Here is a 19,660-nt window from a genome sequence, read left to right on the forward strand (position 1 = left end):
CAATTTTTATCTTTCAAACTGCAAGCGATACGTTTGCGGAGACATCGCCTAAATTAAAGCAGACAGGGAACATCAGGTTGGCGGAGAGGCAGCTGGCCGACCACCCCACGAATGGATCTTTCTGGCAACACTTCCGGGACCCTCTCATGGGCCAGCTCCCATTCACAGGATTTTACAAATTAAGGATTTGCACGGAAAACTCCCGATCTCTGGCCTCTCTTGAGCAACACCGGGTCCGCTTTCCCAAGTGGTAACAACCGCAGCTAAACAGTGGCTCCCCCCGCAGCCGAAGCACTGCCTTCTACTTGGCCACAGTCTTCACCACTCCCTATCGTCTCTATCTGCTGCTTTCCTCGTTATCTATGTGGCTCTGGTGGCATCTCCGTTTGCGACGCTTGCTCTACAAGCTGCTAACAAAGCCGACACGTGTACGTTCTGGGACCGGGGGCGAAAGATTCTCAGCTCGACTCTTCCAGCCGCCTCCATGCGTTTTCATGGAAGAGAATGAGGTGAAATGCCTTCCTACCATGCCCTGCTTTTAGCTCTCTGCCCAGTAACACAGCACCGGGAGTGACGACAAGGCCTTACCTTATAATCCATGCCTTCACCGCAGTTGGTTACAACACAGAGCAGGCCCAGGGCTTTGGCTAGATCCTTGGTGGTCTCGGTTTTGCCAGTACCTGCTGGGCCAGCAGGGGCCCCTCCCAGATACATGGACAGTGCCTGTTATGAGCGAAATGCAAAACATACATTGGTCTGATTCTCACAAGGAAACGGGTGTCATTTCCCAAAGCACTGTGATAATCTGTGTGGAATATATACATGTGGCAAGGGACAAGTTCACACTCACCTTTCTTATTATTTACTTGAGAGAGAGAGAGAGGGAGGGAGAGAGAGGGAGAGAGAGAGAAAATCTTAAGCAGGCTTCATGCTCAGCATGGAGCCCAACGAGGGGCTCGATCCCACAATGGTGGGATCATGACCTGAGGCGAAATCAAGAGTCAGACACTCAACCGACTGAGCCATCCAGGCATCCGACACACTCACCTTTTCTGATAGTCACCATTCTTAATGTTTCTTTTCTGTGTTTTTCCACTGACCGCTACCGACCACCCCCCACCGCATGATAGAGGAACCAGTACACCCAGGATGAAGCAACATGCGAGAATCTGTGCCTACACTAAGGACAAGGTCCCGGTAGGTCCCAGAGTTGGGGCTCACGGACGCATGTTCATCTGTGCAGTAAAGGATTAGTCCTCCCCAAAAAAAGGTTTGGCCCTTTGTCTCCAGATTCTAGGAGTTGACCTCTAAGCCCCTGGAATGTCCTGAGAACAGTGACCTTGGGCCACATGGTATCAGCTTGACTTCTAGAGGGGCTGGAAACTAACGTCGGCCATCGGGGTGATCAGCCATCGCTACACGACCAGTCCCCAACTGAATCCCTAGACACCAAGGCTCTGATGAGCTTCCCTGAGTGACAATACTTCATGCATGCTGCCACGTGTCACCGCTGTAAGAAATAATGCCGTCTGCACAATCACACCGCGAGAGGAAGCTGAAGCTTCGCGCCTGGTCTCGCCCGGACCCTGTCCTAAGCCTTCCTACTGCCGATTTTGATCCGCGTCCTCTTGCTATAATAAACCGCAACTGTGACTGTAATGGTTTTTCTGAGTTCTGGGAATCCTTTTAGCAAATTATCAAACCTGACGGGGGTTTCAGGCGCCACCTGAACCTGCAACAGCCCAATCCCAAAAGGCGGCAAGCCAGTCACGTTCCAATCTGAAACTCATTTACGGGGTTTAAACAACAATGCCCCTCACTATCGGCGTTAATTTCCTGGGGCTGCCCTAACAAATTACCACCAAGTAGGGGGCTTAAAACAACAGAAGCGTATTCGTTCACAGAACCTAGGGCTGGAAGTCTGAAATCGAGCTGTTGGAGGTGGGAGGGGGCACCCTCCCTCCAAAAGCTCCTGGGAGGGATTTCTTCGCTCTGGTGGCTCCAAGCATTCCTTGGCTTGTGACCACGTCATTTCCAAGCCCGGCCTCTCTTAACATCACCTTTCCTGTATCTCCGTGTCCTCTCCTCTTCTCACAAGGACACCAGTCATTGGCTACAGGGCCCTAATCCAGGGTGTTCCCAGCCCCTAACTAATTAAGTCCGCAAAGACCCCGTTTCTAAACAAGGTCACTTTGTGAGGTTCCGAGCGGACGTGAATCGGGAGGGAGGGGACACGGGTCAACCAGGTACAGTGCCTCCGATCACCCTAATCCTGCTCAGCGAGAAACCCGTAACCACAGGCAGCTGATAACCACAAGGTCCAGGAGGCCAGTCACCTGAGTAAGGGTCAGGTAAATCCGGTCTGTGAGCGGCGTAATGACCAGCCTCCCGTTCAAACCCATGTACTCGTATCCGTAGCCGAAGGTGCCGGTGCACTGGCGGATGTTCAGCTCATCCGGCCCCCGGTCCCAGTAAAACCGCAGCTGACTTTCCCACTCAAACTCCCGGGCGTCGAGGATGCTGGAAGGGGACAAGCGGGAGACGCGGTCAGAGAGGCGGCGAGACGAAGCGCGGGGCCGGACGCGCTGTGACACACCGGCGCCCCGGAAGGGCCTCACCTGCTTCTTATGAAGGAGTCGACTATATCTCTGGCGTGGACGTCGATGATGAGGACCGTGTTGTATTTCTTCCTGTCGTTCCTGCTTAAGGACATGGTGATCCGAGTGACCAGCTCGTCGATCTGCTCGTGCATCTTCTTGCCATAGTCCTTCATGGCCTGCTTCTCCCCTTTCTGCACCTTGCGGAAGACATCCTCCACTTCCCATGTCCACCACACCTGGCTGGCGGCCAGCACCACCATCCCCTGGTACAGGAGCATCCAGTCGACTCTAAAGGGGAAACGGCGCACCTGCTCGAGGGACTGGTACCAGACAACAGCCCCTGGAAGAATTTAGTTCTTTGATGCGGAATGGGGAAAGGCAAAGGAAGGGCTCTAGGCAAGCAAAATGGCAAGAAGTCTTCCGGATAGACAGGAAAAGCCCGAGCCGACCACACGCGCACGTGAGACCGTGACAGCTGACCGTGTAGGGAGCTGCTAGATCGCTTTGAAAAGACGCCTTAATAGACCTTTCAGAATGGCTTAATGTTATGGGAATATTATGAGAATGTTTACATTTTGGGGACGCCTGGGTGGCTCAGTCCGTGAAGCGTCTGACTTCGGCTCAGGTCATGATCTCAGAGTTCATGGGTTTGAGCCCCGCCTCAGGCTCTGTGCTGACAGCTCAGAGCCTGGAGCCTGCTTCGGAGTCTGTGTCTCTGTCTCTCTCTCCGCCTCTCCCCTGCTCATTCTCTGTCTCTCTCTCTCTCTCTCTCTCCCTCAAAAATAAATGTTAAAAATTAAAAAAAAAATAAGTAACAGACCCAGAGCTGTAAGTTCCAATCCAGGAAAAGTGACCGTGAATTACTACGTCATTATCCTGATGACATACAATTAATGGCAAAATAAATTTAAAAGTGTATTTAAAACAAAAAAAGATCAGGCTTTACCACCTTGCTTTAAAGTTGTATGGCACCTCGAAAACCTAAATAGTATCTATAATTATGACCCCTACACACTAGATAAAGGTGATGGGGAACCTAGGAAGCTGGAAATCAGGAGAGGCAGAAGCAAGCCGAGCAGAGTAAATAACGTGACTCAGGGCACAGCTAAGGTGACCATGATGGCGTCTGGCAAATCCCAGCACAGGGGTGCTTTCTGGGGCTGTGTATCCCTGGGCCTGTCTTCTCAGTGAAGCCAAAACACGTCTGCTCAAATAAACCAATGTACTCATTTCAACTACTCACCCTTGTCGTTAGAAACGACAGTGCCCGAGCGGAGGGGATTTGGGGAGGAAAGGAGTAATACAGACACATCGGGTTCCCTTCCCTGACTGTCTCCCACCAACCACACGCTGTGACACACAGCAGCACCCTGGCAACGTGGCAGTTATGATGTCGGGAAAACTAACGCTGGTGTAAAATTCTTCTGATCTGGGGGCATTAAGGAGACTGCAGAATGCTCCGTGATCACCTCTCCCGGGGGCCGGTGATTTCTGTCTCGTTCAGTTTTGTATGAGCATCTGGCACAGTGATCAGCTCAGAGCAAGAACCCGATTAAATAGTAGTTCAACTAATGAACATGGCTGATAACGTACAGGAGCTGCCTCCTACCAGTTCACGAGAGTTTACCGCCAAATACTCGGGAATTTTGCAGGCTGACGTTCAAACCACTTATCTTATTCCGCTAGCTTTGAAATCAGCCATGGTGGGAGTATCTACACCATGTAAATTGACAAACTCTCTAAATCAAAGGTTTTTTGTTTGTTTGTTTGCTTCAGAAAACCAGCTTGATGACCAGCACACTACTGAAGATATCTACGTATACTTGATAGACATAAGGACATAAACCAATTTTTATAGCACCTAAAAAATAGGATCATAATGATCCAACTGTAAGGCTCTTCTCTGATCATTTATTTAACTAGATGTTTTTCAGTGTCTAAAATCAAAGGGACAGCACTCCTAAAATAATAATGGAGGTTTTTATGTCTGCCATCAAGGCCCTGCCAAATATATTCCCGGGAGCCCCGCCTAAATCTAATGGCACCAGTCATCCAAAGATGTCATATGTACCACACATTAAAGCCAGCCCTTTGCTCGATGAGAAGCAGGCGTGGCTCAGCTTGGTGCCTGGAAGCTTCTCAGGCCAGAAAAATCAAGGTGTGATTGACATCGGTTAAATATCTTAGAAATGACTTTACACGGATGAACCCTACTGAACACCTGGCTTCTGTTGGGTCACCAGGTCAGTGGTTCTCATGCCTGAGCATGCTCAGAATCCCCGGTGAGGAGCTTATAAGATACACAGATGGCCCCGTGGGGCTGAGCTGGAGTCCGTCCCAGGAATTTGCATTTGTCACAAGCTCCCAGGGGCCCTGCTACTGTCGGTCCGATGCTACCGCACTTTGAGAAGTCCTGAATTAGGCGATCCTTGAAAGACAGACAAGGCGCGGGCTAACTTAGCTATCCCAAGAAAAGAAAACTTCATTTGGAACGTCACTCGATCTACCCCAAGCCTTTAATATTAATCCATTATGACTGCTAATATAATAAAGTGACACACGTTCACATTTACGACCCTACCTGCTTCTGTCTTCACAGTATCTAAAAATAGCCTCTTTGGTAATCAGCCGGTTGGTCCTCCGCATTTCCTTCAAAACTGCCGTCATCCAGTCCTCCACGCGCCCCTCGGCCCGTATGATCTTCCGGAACTCCATGACTTCGCCCTCTGCTGAGATCATGGCAGACGCCAGCTTTTCTCCACCGTCCCCGTCATTAAACCTCAGCAGTGCTATGTTGTCATACATCTGCAACACAGGGGAGAGTCCACTCTGCGATCCGTGCGCTGGACGGTGGAGGCCAAGAATGGCCCGCAGCCAACCCCCACCACGCACGGGAGCCCCCGGGACGCCAGCACCAAATAGGCGTCCGCTCGCCCAGCTGCTCATCCCAGCAGCACGCTTTGGGTGCGCGCGTCTATCCCGCACTGTGCGAAGGGCTGTTTGGGGCTAAAAAGGAGAGAAAGGAAAAGAAGACACACTCCCTCCCCACACGCGAGATTCTAGAGTACATGCGGGTACAGAGAGGTATCTGGACAGAAGAGGCCCGGTGACAAAACGGCCCAGGGCTGAGGAGTCAGAGACGTGCCTGAATCCCTCCCCCACGGCCCAGCTGGGTGACTTCGGACAAGTTGCTTCTCCTCTCTCAGCCTGGAAGAGACGTAATCATGGCACTTACAAGATGAGGTCGGAAGGGTCACCTCAAACACCGTGCAAGATACGCCTCCAGCACGTTCAACACTGGCCATTTGTTGCCTGTCAGCACTGTTCTTGATCCGGAATGATACTCGGGGGGAAGAGGAGTCTTTTAGGACCCAGGGTATAAGACTAGGCACTCCGCGTGTCAGAGAGGAGAAGGAAAAGGCAACAGGCTTTAAACAATAAAGCCAGAGGGTCTGCAAAAGGGGCCACTGGTAAATGAAGTACTACGATATACGCTTTTCTAAAACAGTAAAATATCTTTTTTTGAAAGTGGTAACAAAATATAAACCTCTTCCGGGATGCCCGGGGGGCTGTCGATTAAGCCTCCAACTCTTGATTTCGGCTCAGGTCGTGATCTCGTGGTTCGTGGGATCAAGCCCTGCATCCGGCTCTGATCTAGGCTGGAGCCTGCTTGAGATCCTCTCTCTCTCCCTCTCTGCCCCTCCCCCGCTTGTTCTCGCTCTCTCTCTCAAAAATAAACAAACATTATATACATATATATGGGCACCGGGTGGCTCAGTCGGTTAAGCATCTGACTTCGGCTCAGGTCATGATCTCATGGTCCGTGAGTTCAAGCCCCGTGTTGGGCTCTGTGCTGACAGCTGGGAGCCTGGAGCCTGCTTCGGATTCTGTGCCTCCTTCTCTCTCTGCCCCTCCCCCACTCATGCTCTGTCTCTCTCTCTCTCTCTCTCTCAAAAATAAAGATTAAAATTTTTTTAAATAAAAAAATTACACACACACACACACACACACACACACACACACACACACACACCGCCCCTTTGAGAAAAAAAAGACAAAAATCAAAGGCACAAATTTTGGTTTAGGAAGGAAATCCGCATTAACTAAAGGGAAAGTATGGAGTTCTATACTTGATCCCAAACGCTTTGTTTATCTGGAATAAAGGAATTATTCCACAACACTGATTCAAAGCCACAAATGATTCTGCCCCCAGGGGACACTGGGCAACATCAGGAGACATTTTTGGTTGTCATAACCGGAGAGCGATGCTCCTGGCGTCTGCTGGGTAGAGGCCAGGGATGCTGCCGAGCGTCCCACAGCATACAGGACAGCCCCCAATCCCCGACACACACACGCGCACACACACAGAGCAAAGAATTCTCTGGCCCATTGACCAACACTGCCACAGCTGGGAAGCCCTACCCGAGGGCTGATACTAAATATACAGCTTTGACCAGCTGATCAAGATTCGTTCTGGCCATGCTCTGGTCATCTATCACCAGAGAAAGTTTTATCTGTTGCGTTTCCTGCCAGTCGGTATTGTTCACAGATACACATGCGTTTATGTACAAGTATGAAAACGGGCTGGAACGAATCACTGCCAAGTCATGACAGTGGCTGCCTCTTGAAGGGGGAGTAAGGATTGTGATGGGGGCAAAGAGGATGGCGACTTTCTCTCTACAGCTTTGTCTCACAAAGAGAGTGTAGAGAAGTAAATATGACTCACTGATAACAAGTTAGTTACCAGTCAATTCTGGGTGGTGGATAAGGTCATGTCAGCCAACATTATGAGACGGTCACCGAGTGCTTTACACATACGAACTCATTTCATCTTAATGACAACTCCACTGAAGCAGGTAACTATTGGGTTTTCCCCATTTGCAGACAGGAAACTGATGCCCAGAGGGGTTAAGTAACTTGCCCAAAGTCACACAGCAAATCTGTGTAGACCTGGGATTTGAACCCAGGCAATCTGAGTCCAGAGTCCACATGCCGAAGCACTGTCCTGTACCACCTCTCTGCTTATTATATTAGTCTTTGTGCATTGCTATATTCTTTTTAGTTTCTCCAAAAAAAAAAAAAAAAAAGAAAGAAAAGAAAAGTGTTTTGGGGCTATAGAAAAAGAGCAACAAACAACAGTGGGATTTTTTGTAATTTCAGACTATAGTGGATTTCATCAGACTTACGTTTCAGATGAAAGCCCAGCACCATTATCTGTCTTTTTTAAATTTTTTTAAAACTATTTTCTAAATTTATTTGCGAGATTGAGAGTGAGCGGGGGAGGGAGGGAGGGAGGGAGGGAGAGAGAGAGAGAGAGAGAGAGAGAGAGAGAGAGAGAATGAATGAGAATGAATCACAAGCGGAGTCCACACTCAGCACAGAGCCTGATGTGGGGCTCGAGCCCACTAACCATGAAATCACGACCTGAGCGGAGACCAAGAGCCGGTCGCTTAACGGACTGAGCGCCCGCCCCCCGCGCCCGTAGCAGTTCGGGGATCTGGGACGGAGCAAACCGCAGCTGCCGAGCTTCCGCGGCGGCTTCCGGCGGGGCGGCGGGGGGCGCACCTTGATCATGTGCTCCTGGACGCACAGCGGGTCGCTGCTCCCGAGGATGCTGAGCAGCTCGTCGTCAGAAATGAAGAAGAACCTCGGGAAAGCGTTTCTCTTGGAGTCCAGGTAGTCGTTTAGGCTCTTCTGGCACTTCTCCAGGCCCTCGCTGATGTTCTGCAGGTCGCCCAGCCGGTTCTGGGCCTCGCAGCATCTCTTGATCACGGGGTCCTTTAAGGTCTCGCCCATGATCTGCACGAGGGCGAGAGGGGAGCCGTCGGGCCGGGCAAGCGGGATCGCCGCTCGGCGCCGGCTCGACAGACGACAGAACCAACAGACACCCGGACCGCAGCCCTCCGGGGGCCACCGCGGCAGAAACGTCGCACGTTTAAATAAGCATCCCCCGAGCACCTCCCAGCGAACTACGTGCCGTTTAACTTATTTCCGGTGTTCATTTTGTCCACCTTCCCCCTAGAAGGCCAGCGGTCTGGGGTAGAGGTTTTTAAGCTCTTTTGCTCACGGACAGGCCCCACATGCCAGCACCAGCGCACAGAAGAGCCTCGGGGAACGTGGGCCGGATGGATGCAAGCGGCAAGTCTGCTCTGGGCAGTGCGTATGTTCCGGAACGTTCACTAGCACCCTTCAGAATGGCAAAGGGGGGAGGGGGAAGGGAACTATCCTAAACGTCCAGGAATAGGAACTTAGGTCAGTCACTGGCTGTAAGTGATCATTTAGATGTTCACCTATTGACAGATATGTCAAAGATGTTTAAAAAAATTTTTAAATGATCACATGGGTAAGAACGATGTTATTTTGTGGAATATTTATAATATTTATGTATATGTTTACATAGGAATAAACAAATTCTGGAAAGATACATGTTAAACTGTCAACATGGTAATCTTGGGTATGAGATCGTAGGTGTTTTTTGCCTTTTTTTTTTTTTTTACTTTTTTTTAATAGTATCTAAATCCTTCTATAATAAATAGGTATCCATTGTGTGATTTTTTTCTTAAGTTTAAAAAAAAAGCTTATGCAAATGAATAAGAAAATGTTATGAACGCTAATGGATAAAGGAGACCCAAATGTGAACCAGCCCCTCCTAACTGGAGAGCACTGCAGACCGCTGAGCAGCAAAGCCCCGAGGCTCTGGGTTAAAACCCCCACCCCTAATTACTAGGGGCAGTGATGACGGACACAACCCTTTCCTGGAAGGACTCTGCACTGAGCAATACGCCTTCACGGGCAATTTGCCTTCCAACAACTCCTCGTAAGATATTCATCCTAAACGTGCAAAAGACACGAGGCACAAGCCCACGAATTATTTATGAATGCCACGAATTCCCCTTTGAACAAGATGTCTCATTACTAGATGGCAATCATCTAACGTCAAGCCTCTCAATGGAACGGTATATAAAGGCATTCAAATCCCTTCTCAGTTTCATCATACGAAGTGCATTTCTTATAACATCAAAAGAAAATTATGAGAAAATTATATAAGATGTCGTTATCGTCGTGTTTTTAAATTCATGTACACAGGAAAAAAAAGCATATGGCATACTGCAGTGGTCATGTCGATGTGACGGAACTCTGGAAGATACATTTTTTTCTACCTTTCCGCATTTTCCAGGCTTTTTAAGTGTTACTTTTATAATGAAAAATAAATATAAAAAAGTTCCAGTGCCGTATGCCAGTGGCTTGATACCCAAGAGAAATTTTTACTGAACGGATTAAGGTCATATATAATGATTTAAGAAATTCAGAAGCTACTTAATAGACAAAACACTACATGCAGAAACATAACTAAAAGTATCTCTCGTCAGTGTCCTTTCATGACTAAAATAGAAGCCAGTCACTTGCCCTTTTAAATACTCTGTCGATGTTGTCAAACTTCTTCGCCTCATCTGGAAGTTGCGACCTGATGTCTCCACCGATAAAAATGCTTTCAAGATACATCCATTTCCTCTGAACCAGCATCCAAATCTGGAAATGCACAACGTCAACGTCAGCCTGGGTACCTCGAGGTACGTATGGCAAAATCCCACCCTAACCGGGACAGATCCACATCGACTCAGGTCAAAAGTGTTCCCAGGCAAGGTGGCAGAGCGAGTGCATACCCTCCTTTCCAAATACACAAGAATGATGGAGAAAGTGGAGCTATGTATGTTAAGGTACACGGCCACACTCAAAAGCAAAAGAAAAGTCTTCAGCAGCCCAAGACAGGGAGGAAGCTTCTACTTGTGAGCAGGGGTTGGAGAGCCTCGTTAAGGAGAGGAATAAAGGGCAGATCATAAAGAAGCCCGCACAAAAACTGAGCCAAACGCTATGTGACCCACGACTGCACCCACAAGGCATAGACCCAACAGAACCGAAAACGGGGACTCAACAGTTGTACGTGAATGCTCACGGCAGAACTCTGCTCATCAGCCAAGAGGTGGAAATAACCCAATGGCTGCCAGCGGAAGAACGAACACCCAAAATGTGGTCTCTCCACACAGTGGACTTACGAGTCAGCCATAAAAAGGAATGAGGCACTGATACCCGCTACAACGTGCATGAACCTTGAAAACAGGACGCTGTGGAGCCCTGGGTGGCTCAGTCCATTAAGCGTCTGACTCTTGGTTTGGGCTCAGATCATGAACTTGCAGTTTGTGAGTTCAAGCCCTGTACTGGGCTCCATCTGATGGCACAGAGCCTGCTTGGCATTCTCTCTCTCCCTCTCTCTCTGCCCCGCCCCTGCTCACTCACTCTGTCTCTCCCTCAAAATTAATAAACTTTAAAAAAATTAAAAAAGAAAATAGGACGCTAAGTGAAAGAAGCCAGACACAGAAGGCCACACGTTACGTGATTCCATTTGTGTGAAACGTCCAAAATAGATTAATTCAGACAGGAAACAGATCAGTGGTGGCCAGGGGCTAAGGGACAGAGAAACGTAAGTGACTGCTTCTAATGGGTATGAGATTTTCTTCTGAGATGATGAAAATGTTCTGGAACTAGTCAGGGGTATGGTTGCACAACATTGTGAATGTACTAAATGCCATGAAATTGTGCACTTTAAAGCGATTAATTTCATGTTATGTAAATTTCACTTCCGTTTTTTATTTTTTTTTTTTTAATTTTTTTTTTCAACATTTATTTATTTTTGGGACAGAGAGAGACAGAGCATGAACGGGGGAGGAGCAGAGAGAGAGGGAGACACAGAATGGGAAACAGGCTCCAGGCTCTGAGCCATCAGCCCAGAGCCCGACGCGGGGCTCGAACTCACGGACCGCGAGATCGTGACCTGGTTGAAGTCGGACGCTTAACCGACTGCGCCACCCAGGCGCCCCATACTTCCGTTTTTTAAAAAACATTTAATAAAGAAAAAAAACAGTACTATGTCCTACCTAATGAAAAGCCGTAGATTAAAAAATAAAAAAGCAAGCGAAGGAAGCACACGTGTGAGAGGGGTGAGGGCCTGGACCACACCCCCTAGCCAGTCCCATGGAGCAGGCACTTGCCTGTAGTCTGGGGAGGGGGAAAGAGACAGCCATGCAAAAATGGTGAGATGAGGGGCGCCCAGTGGCTCAGCCGGTTAAGCGTCCAACGTCGGCTCAGGTCATGAGCTCACAATTTGTGGGTTCCGGCCCCGTGTCAGGCTCTGGGCTGACAGCTCGGAGCCTGGAACCTGCTTCGGATTCTGTGTCTCCCTCTCTCTCTGCCCCTCCCCTGCTCGTGCTCTGTGTCTTTCTCTCTCTCTCTCTCTCTCAAAAATAAACAAACATTTAAAAAAAATGGTGAGATGAACCTGGCTTGCTCACAGAGGTCTGAACTAGTATCTCCCACAAAAGAAGAAAGCCCCGAGCCACCTTGTTCAGTGCCAACCTGGAGAAACTGCAAAAACACGTGACAAAGTGAAGCAAACACAGGTAGAAACCTGTTATGTGAGATGAACTTTAAAATTAAATAAATCACAAAAGAGAAAAACCCACTACCGTGAAAGATGGTCACGTACACCCACAAAAAAGAGGAAAATCCTGGCTTGAGAAAAGAATAAATATGGAGAAATCTGAAAAGGGCTTTAAATATGTTTGAATTCTTCAGTGTGATAAAGGAGGTAAAAGTATGTCCTGGCAACAAGAACAGGACAGAATTAAACAAGAATAGGGACAGATGAGCGGGTTCAAGCCCCTCTTCGGGCTCTGCACGACAGCTCGGAGCCTGCTTAGGATTCTCTGTCTCCCTCTCTCTCTGCCCCTCCCCCACTCGTACTTCTCCATCTCTCTCAAAAACAAAATAAACTTTATTAAAAAAAAAAAAAGAATAGGGACATATGAAAAGGAAGAATTGTGGAAGTTAAAAATGCATTTGTTGAAATAAAAACCCAGATGGACTCCTGTAATCGTGCCCACACACACCCCAGAATACATCAACCCAGAAAAAGTATGTCAGAGAATCGTCAGTGTCTGAGCAGAAAATCTTCTCATACAAGAGTGCTTTCCTGGTTTTCTCTCACCTCAATGACTTCCCCTATTAGAGAAAGCGTTTTTTCCCATTTGTGAACAGTCTGCAGAAAAGGCCCCACAAATCTGCTTCCTGAGATGCTTTGGAGGTTGACCGTGTTGTCGTCAAGGCACTGGATGATTTCGTCCACCGATCCCAAGATGTAGCCTCGCTCCTGTGTGCCTTTGTAATACTTGACCACGGTGAACTTCATGCTTTCCCACGTGTCCAAGATTTCCTTCACAGCCTGGTCAGGAATACGAAAAGAGTGGTTCGGGCACATACGTTGGAAAACCAGAACTCCAAACCCCACAGCAACTTCCTGAGCTTGCCTTTGGTCAACTGCTCAAGCCAGAGTCTGTGTCAGTTTCCCAGGTAAGTGGAGAGCCTGTCACGGTGACCCTGGTCATTACTTACCAAGCACTTGCATACGTGATCGCCTTCGGTGCTCAGAGCACCCTAGTGAAGTAAGGGCTATTACCCACGTTTTAGAGCGATGGGAACTGGGTGCTCAAAGAGCAGCTCGGCCAGTTCACTTGGCTCTAGAACCAGGGTCTAAGTCTCCTAGTCTGCCTCTTGCATACCTGGGAGGTCCTGCTCCCGTGTTTACTGTTAAGCAAGAAAATCAAATTACAGAGTAATATGCCTATTTACGATTATATTTTCAAAAACCAGCTGCATCGCCATTTACATGTATGTGTGTATGATGTGTACGTGCACACGTATATGTGGTGTCGTGTACCTATGTCTATGTGGTATGTGCATTTATGTACACGTGCACGCATGTGCATGTACGTATATGGGTATATACACTATGTGCAGGTACGTTGACACGTTTGTGTGACTATTTGTATAGTGTGCGCATGTGTGTATATGCATGTGGATGCATGTGTCTCCCCTGCATTTTTACATATACGCTGAAATAATTATCTTCAGGTGGCAGAATTGTGATTTATTTTGTCAGTTTTGTACCATCAACATCCATTCTTTCTTTAATAAATACATTGGAGGTGAAATGATAATTTAGAACAAAAATTTAACCAAGGCAGAAGTCCTATTTCTTAAGCAAATGATCGTTTTCACTTTTTATTACTTTGTTATTTTTAAGAAAGAAAGAGTACTAGCAGGGAGAGGGGCAGTGAGAGAGAATCCCAAGCAGGCTCCACACTCAGCATAGAGCTCGACTTGGGGCTCAATCTTAGGACGGTGAGATCATGACACGAGCTGAAATTAAGAGACAAGGGGTACCTGGATGGCTCAATCGGTTAGGCATCCGACTTCAGTTCAGGTCACGATCCCGCAGTTTGTGGGTTCAAGCCCTGCATCGGGCTCTGTGCTGATAGCTCAGAGCCTGGAGCCTGCTTCAGATTCTGTGTCTCCCTGTCTCTCTGGTCCTCTTCTGTTTGTGCTCGCTCTCTCTCACTCTCTCTCCAAAATAAATAAATGTAAAAGAGAGAGAGAGAGAGAGAGAGAGAGAGAGAGAGAGCGAGCGCCAGATGCTTAACTGACTGAGCCACCCAGACTCCTCTAGAGCAAATAATTCTTTATTACTCAAATACAAGTACTAGAACAAACACATTTTCTCTTGGCGTTAAAAAAAAAAATTCTCTGAAACTAATAACATTGTATGTTAACTATACTGGAATTCAAATAAATTAAGATAAAAATAGTTTTCTTTTCTAAGTTGTTTTATAACAGCCTTACTTTCTCAATGGCGATCTCCTTGATGGCAGCCGTTACGATCTCACTGAGAACATCTGTGTGTTTGTGAAGTTCCATGGCAAACATGTTCTCCAAGGTGAACGTCTCTGTCATTTCAAACGTTACGCCTGTTTTTTCCATAAGTTCTTTCCAATGCCTAAAAGCATCCGCATTAAAACCTTTGTGCTTCCTGGATTCAGTGATGGATTTCATTATTCCCACTTAAATCACAGGACAAACCCCATTTACTGAGGACATCATTGGAATTGCATCTCCAAAGTTTTCCAAAATCCCCCTGGCTTCCAGAATCGAACCCAGGAAACAACCTCCATCAAGAAACACTCTTGCATGGCTACTCTTCCCAACCATCTAAGAAAATAGGCAGCTTTTAACTTTTTGGAACCTGCTTCCGTCACAGAGTCTATATATAGACTAGTGATCTTGACCTCTGTCGGCTCACTCAGCCTGTTTGAGACCCTGGTGAAAGCTGTGAGCTGCCGTGCATTTGGTCAGTTTTTATCTCACTCTTAGATCTGCGCCAGGCAGTGAGCTAGCCGTCAGAGGTGCCCGTGACAAAGGGCAAAGCTCCTGCCCACGGGAACGCTACCACGTCCTCGGGGACACGGCCAGCACACGCTAACACAAATCTGTGCATTAAATAATCACAAATTGCTTTGAGAACTATGCGAAAAACCACTAAGTGATGGAGACAGTAAGAAGGGATCCCCTGTAGGCAGGAGGATCTGTGCACGCGGAAGCATTGAGCACAAAGTGCTCCACCCGATCTGGTCTTCCTTTAAGGTTTGCATTTGGCCTGTGGATTTGCCTTTTTTTTTTTTAATTTTTTTAATGTTTGTTTATTTCTGAGACTGAGGGAGAGCATGAGTCAGGGAGGGGCAGAGAGAGAGGGAGAGACAGAATCCGAAGCTGGCTCCAGGCTCCGAGCTGTCAGCACAGAGCCCGACGCGGGGCTCGAACTCACAGACGGTGAGATCATGACCTGAGCCGAAGTCGGACGCTTAACCGATTGAGCCACCCAGGAGGCCCTAAATGTTTTTTATTTTTATAATTACTTTCTATTCATGGCAAAAGCTTTTGGTTTCCCATTCATAATGGTGGTGTAACTTTCTTCTTAGAACACACTCGAGTAAAAAAAAAATAAGCTGATGGGAAACAAACAGAGTAGTGACAGTATACCTGATATTGGCGGAGATGGGACAAAAATGGTTAAGAAATGATCTAAGTCTAGGAAGCACTGGGTTGTGGCGTCAAAAGAACAGGGAACTTTAGCTAGAAAATACTTCTATCTAGTTGGGAAAACTGAGGAATGCATAGATCAAAGTGAGCGCCCAAGTGGCCCTGTAGAACAGTGACAAAGACGGTCGCCCCGGGCCTGAGGGCCACCTGCATCTGCTGAAGGGAGATCCACGAGTGTAGAGAGATGTCAGAGACGCACCTGGCACCGAAGAGAGGCTTACTCACTGGCGTCATCACGAGGATTGGAAGGGAATTGTCTGGCATGGCTTTCTGGCTGAGCAGAATGATGCCATTGGATGCCATTCCGTGACTCTCTACCCCCGTGCTGGGAAACACGATGGAGGGAGAGAGGATCACGGCAGAGAAAACGTGACTCACAAAGCTCCTACTAATCCCTGTCCGCGTGGGGCCACGTCTGGACCATCACGGACAAATGAGGAGCGAATCTCCTCCATCGCACCCTCAGGACCGGTTATTCCGTTGAAAAACCAGCGACACCTGCTCTGTCCAGTATGGCAGCCACAAGTCACGTGTCGCTATTGGGCATCTGAGCTGTGGGGGGTCCAAACTGAAAGGTTCTGTAGGCGTAAAATACATGCCAGGTTGCAACATATTTTTTGGAGAAGAGCATAAAATATCTTGTGAGTAATGTTTCATATTGACTACAGGTTGAAATGATAATGTTTTGTATATTGGGCTAGTTAAAATACATTACTAAAATTATTTTTACCTGTTTTCTTTTACTTCTTTGGTGCAGCTGCTGGAAAAATTTTAAATGACATGTCTGGGTCACGTGTTTCTGCTGGATGGCGCTGATCTAGACCCCTTGCTATTTTTTCTAAACCGTTAGAATGAAGCATCCACGAACGCGAGTTTATATCTGGAAGTGTTTGTTTTAAAAAATAAAATAAAATAGGAGAGGGGCACCTGGGTGGCTCAGTCTGTCGAGTGTCCGTCCCTTGACTTCAGCTCGGGTCATGATCTCATGGTTCGTGGGTTCAAGAGCCACACCAGGCTCTGTCTGAGCTGACAGTGCAGAGCCTGCTTGGGATTCTCTCTCTCCCCCTCACTCTCTGCCTCTCCCACACTGGCGTGCGCGTGCACGTTCTAAATAAATAAATAAACAAATGAAATAAACTGTAAAAAAAGATTTAAAAAAACAAGTTTAAAAAATTAGAGAATCCTTACCGCTGATAACTGAATAGAAACTTCACATGGGAACAATACCATAAAACTCTTACCTGCATATTTCAGCGTTCTGCATTGCTGTTGAAACCTTGTACTTTGTCATCGGACCTAAGCAAGGATAGATTTTAAACTAAAACTCCTCCCCCTTCCACAAAGGCCAACAGGACAAAACAAACCTGTCTCTTAGCGCTTCGTGCTTCAAGTCAAGTAGTAAAGGAACTGAGTCTTTGAAATCCTTCATTTTCGCTTCCAAATGATAGGCCACGGATAGGTTTCGGACCTGCCGGGGGAGCCTTCTGAGGGACCTGAGAAAGCTGTCAATTCCCTCCTGGAGGAACTGAACATTCAGGTTGATCCAGAGCGTCTGAGACCATTCTTCTTTTGCAACCTAGAAACGGACAAGAAATAGTCCCAGTAACAAAACTGCCTTTGACCGGAACAGCCGCTACTCAACACGTGGTCATGCTCCCTCCTTTTCAGATATCATCACCCATCTGGCCACAAAAACCTCAGACTCACAAAGGAACGATTGGTTAAAGGCTCCAAAATACAAACAAAAGAATTCCAACTGTGTCAAGGCCCCGCCAAAATAATGCTGTCTCAAAGGATGTGTGGAATCCAAAAATACGTCTTCCTTTCCAAGGGAGGAAAATGAGAAGTATAAAATCAGAAACAGGCATCTCTGAAATCACGGAGCTGCTGAGACCTTAAAGCAAGTGTTTCACTCAGGTGTGATCATAACGTGCTTCTCTTTCCCGAAAAAAGCAGCTGAGGTTACAAAACGCTTATAATTTAGGTAATCCTTCCTGATTATCACACCCAAAAGATCTTCCATGATGTATTTTCCTGAGATTTAACAGAAGAAGTGCTGTCTTGCGTGAAATTTACCATCTCGAATCATTTGCATTTGCAACCGGTGACATCCAGGCTTAACGGATTTGCTTCGAGTCACAAAATGTATTTCACAGAAAACTGTGTTAATTGATGAAATATACACGTGGTAATTTTTTTTGACTTAGGTATAAAGGACCTGAAGATGCATTTACTATTTTTCACCTCTTGGTCTTCTAAAAAGATATTAAAAGCTCAAACAGCTTTCTGGATTATTTATTTAAGTTTATTTATTTATTGTGAGAGAGCGAGAGAACAAGCAGGGGAGGGGCAGAGAGAGAGAGGGAGAGAAAGAATCCCCAGCAGGCTCAGAGCTATCAGCACAGAGCCTGATGCGGGGCTTGAACTCACAAACTGTGAGATCACGACCTGAGCCAAGATCAAAGAGGTGGATGCTTAATTGACTGAGCCACCCAGGTGCCCCACTTTCTGAATTATTTTGAGATGACACCCACAAATGTATTACCTCTTTTTTGCAAAAATTCAGTAAGTGATAAATTCGAATGAAATCGTAAAGAAACCAAAGTACTTCTTGGAGTTTCTACGCCTGAACCTACAGCCTGGCAATCATTACAAGGCCTTTTTCCCTCCACTCTTTCTCGTCCCTTCTTTCACCAAGTACATTTGGAAAACCACAACTGTGGTTAAATCTGCTCCTCGACACTCAACGTTCCTCAGTGCTCAACACCTACACCAGGGCAGCCAACCATGATGGCTGAGGACACTCAGCCTCTCTCACTGGCCTCGGTCTAAATCCAGGGCCCTAATGCGGCTTTCCCTTGGGGCCTAGACTTCCAGACCACCACCTCACCCCTGCCTTGTTAGCCTCAACCAGCCACCCCCCTGCCCTCATCTCCACTGATGATCTTGCTGTGCACGTCCCCGGGGAAACCGACACAATCATAACCGAACGTTCAACATCTCCCGCTAGAAGCATCTCTATGCACACGCTCTGCCTTCCCCGTATGACCACACCCGCCTCCTACCTGAGGCCACGTCCCAACCCCACCCTTTCCCACCAACTCATGGACACCAGACATCATTCGAGGAAGTCTCCCTTCTGTCTCTTCTCACCCACGTTTCCTCCTTACTGGATCACTATGCAAACCCCCACTCTAATTTCTCCCGTCTTAAAAAAACTATCCTGACCCCACCTCCCTTCCACACACAGCTCCTCAGTTCTCTGCTTCCCTTTGCAACAAAACACATTGGAAAAGCTGTCCAGATCTGGGGTTTCTGACTCCTCTCTTCCCATTCTCTCCTCCTCAAGCTTTATTGAGGGTCGGCTGGCGTGCGGACACAGCTGGATGTGTCCAGGTGCACAATGTCGCAAACTCTGGCCTGTGTGCACACGCACGGGACCATCACCGCAGTCGAGATCGTGAACTCCTTCGTAGCTCTCGGAGGTCTCCTCCCGCCTCTCTGTAACCCCCCTCCCATCCCCGGGCAAGTGCTGCCCTGCTTTCTGCCGTGATAACTTCGTTGGCCCGTTCTAGAATTTTAGGCAAATGGAATCATCCAAGATGTACGATCTTATATCTCAGCAAGAAGATTTTGAGACCCATCCATGTTGTCACCCCGGTGCATCAGCAGTCCAATCCTTTCTACTACTGAGTAGCATTCCACGCGATGGATGTACCACAGTTTCTTTAGCCATCCACCTGGGGGGTATTGGGTTTTTTCTGGTCCTGGGCTATTGCAAATAAAGCTGCCGTGGACATTCATGTAAACGTCTTTGCGGGGACCTGTGCTTCCTTTTCTTGTGGGCAAATCCCTCGGACTCACTCTAATCAGGCGTCCACGACCACCGCTCCATTGAGACGTTTCCTTCCAAGGTCACAGTGGTTTCCATGACGTGAGACGCGGCGGTCACTGCTAATCGCCCTCCCACTTGATCGGATGCGCGGCAGGTTGACAGTCCCGCCCCCTGAAACGCTTTCGTCACTCGGCTTCCGAGACATCACGCTCGTCAGTCTGTCCCCCTATCCTACCTC

The 19,660-nt window shown here is 47.7% G+C and overlaps 1 protein-coding gene across 1 annotated transcript in view; it reads right to left on the minus strand.

Moving 5' to 3' along the window:
• DNAH10 (dynein axonemal heavy chain 10) overlaps positions 1 to 19,660 on the minus strand; it is a 147,762-nt gene that overhangs the window by 66,470 nt on the left and 61,632 nt on the right. The window contains 9 exon segments of the mRNA XM_047826686.1: positions 589 to 723; positions 2,337 to 2,520; positions 2,619 to 2,888; positions 5,182 to 5,405; positions 8,166 to 8,399; positions 10,008 to 10,130; positions 12,643 to 12,876; positions 14,334 to 14,487; positions 16,952 to 17,163. Coding sequence (XP_047682642.1) covers positions 589 to 723; positions 2,337 to 2,520; positions 2,619 to 2,888; positions 5,182 to 5,405; positions 8,166 to 8,399; positions 10,008 to 10,130; positions 12,643 to 12,876; positions 14,334 to 14,487; positions 16,952 to 17,163 — 1,770 coding nt within the window.

Source organism: Prionailurus viverrinus, chromosome D3, assembly GCF_022837055.1.
Source record: "Prionailurus viverrinus isolate Anna chromosome D3, UM_Priviv_1.0, whole genome shotgun sequence".
Classification (NCBI taxonomy): Eukaryota; Metazoa; Chordata; class Mammalia; order Carnivora; family Felidae; genus Prionailurus; species Prionailurus viverrinus.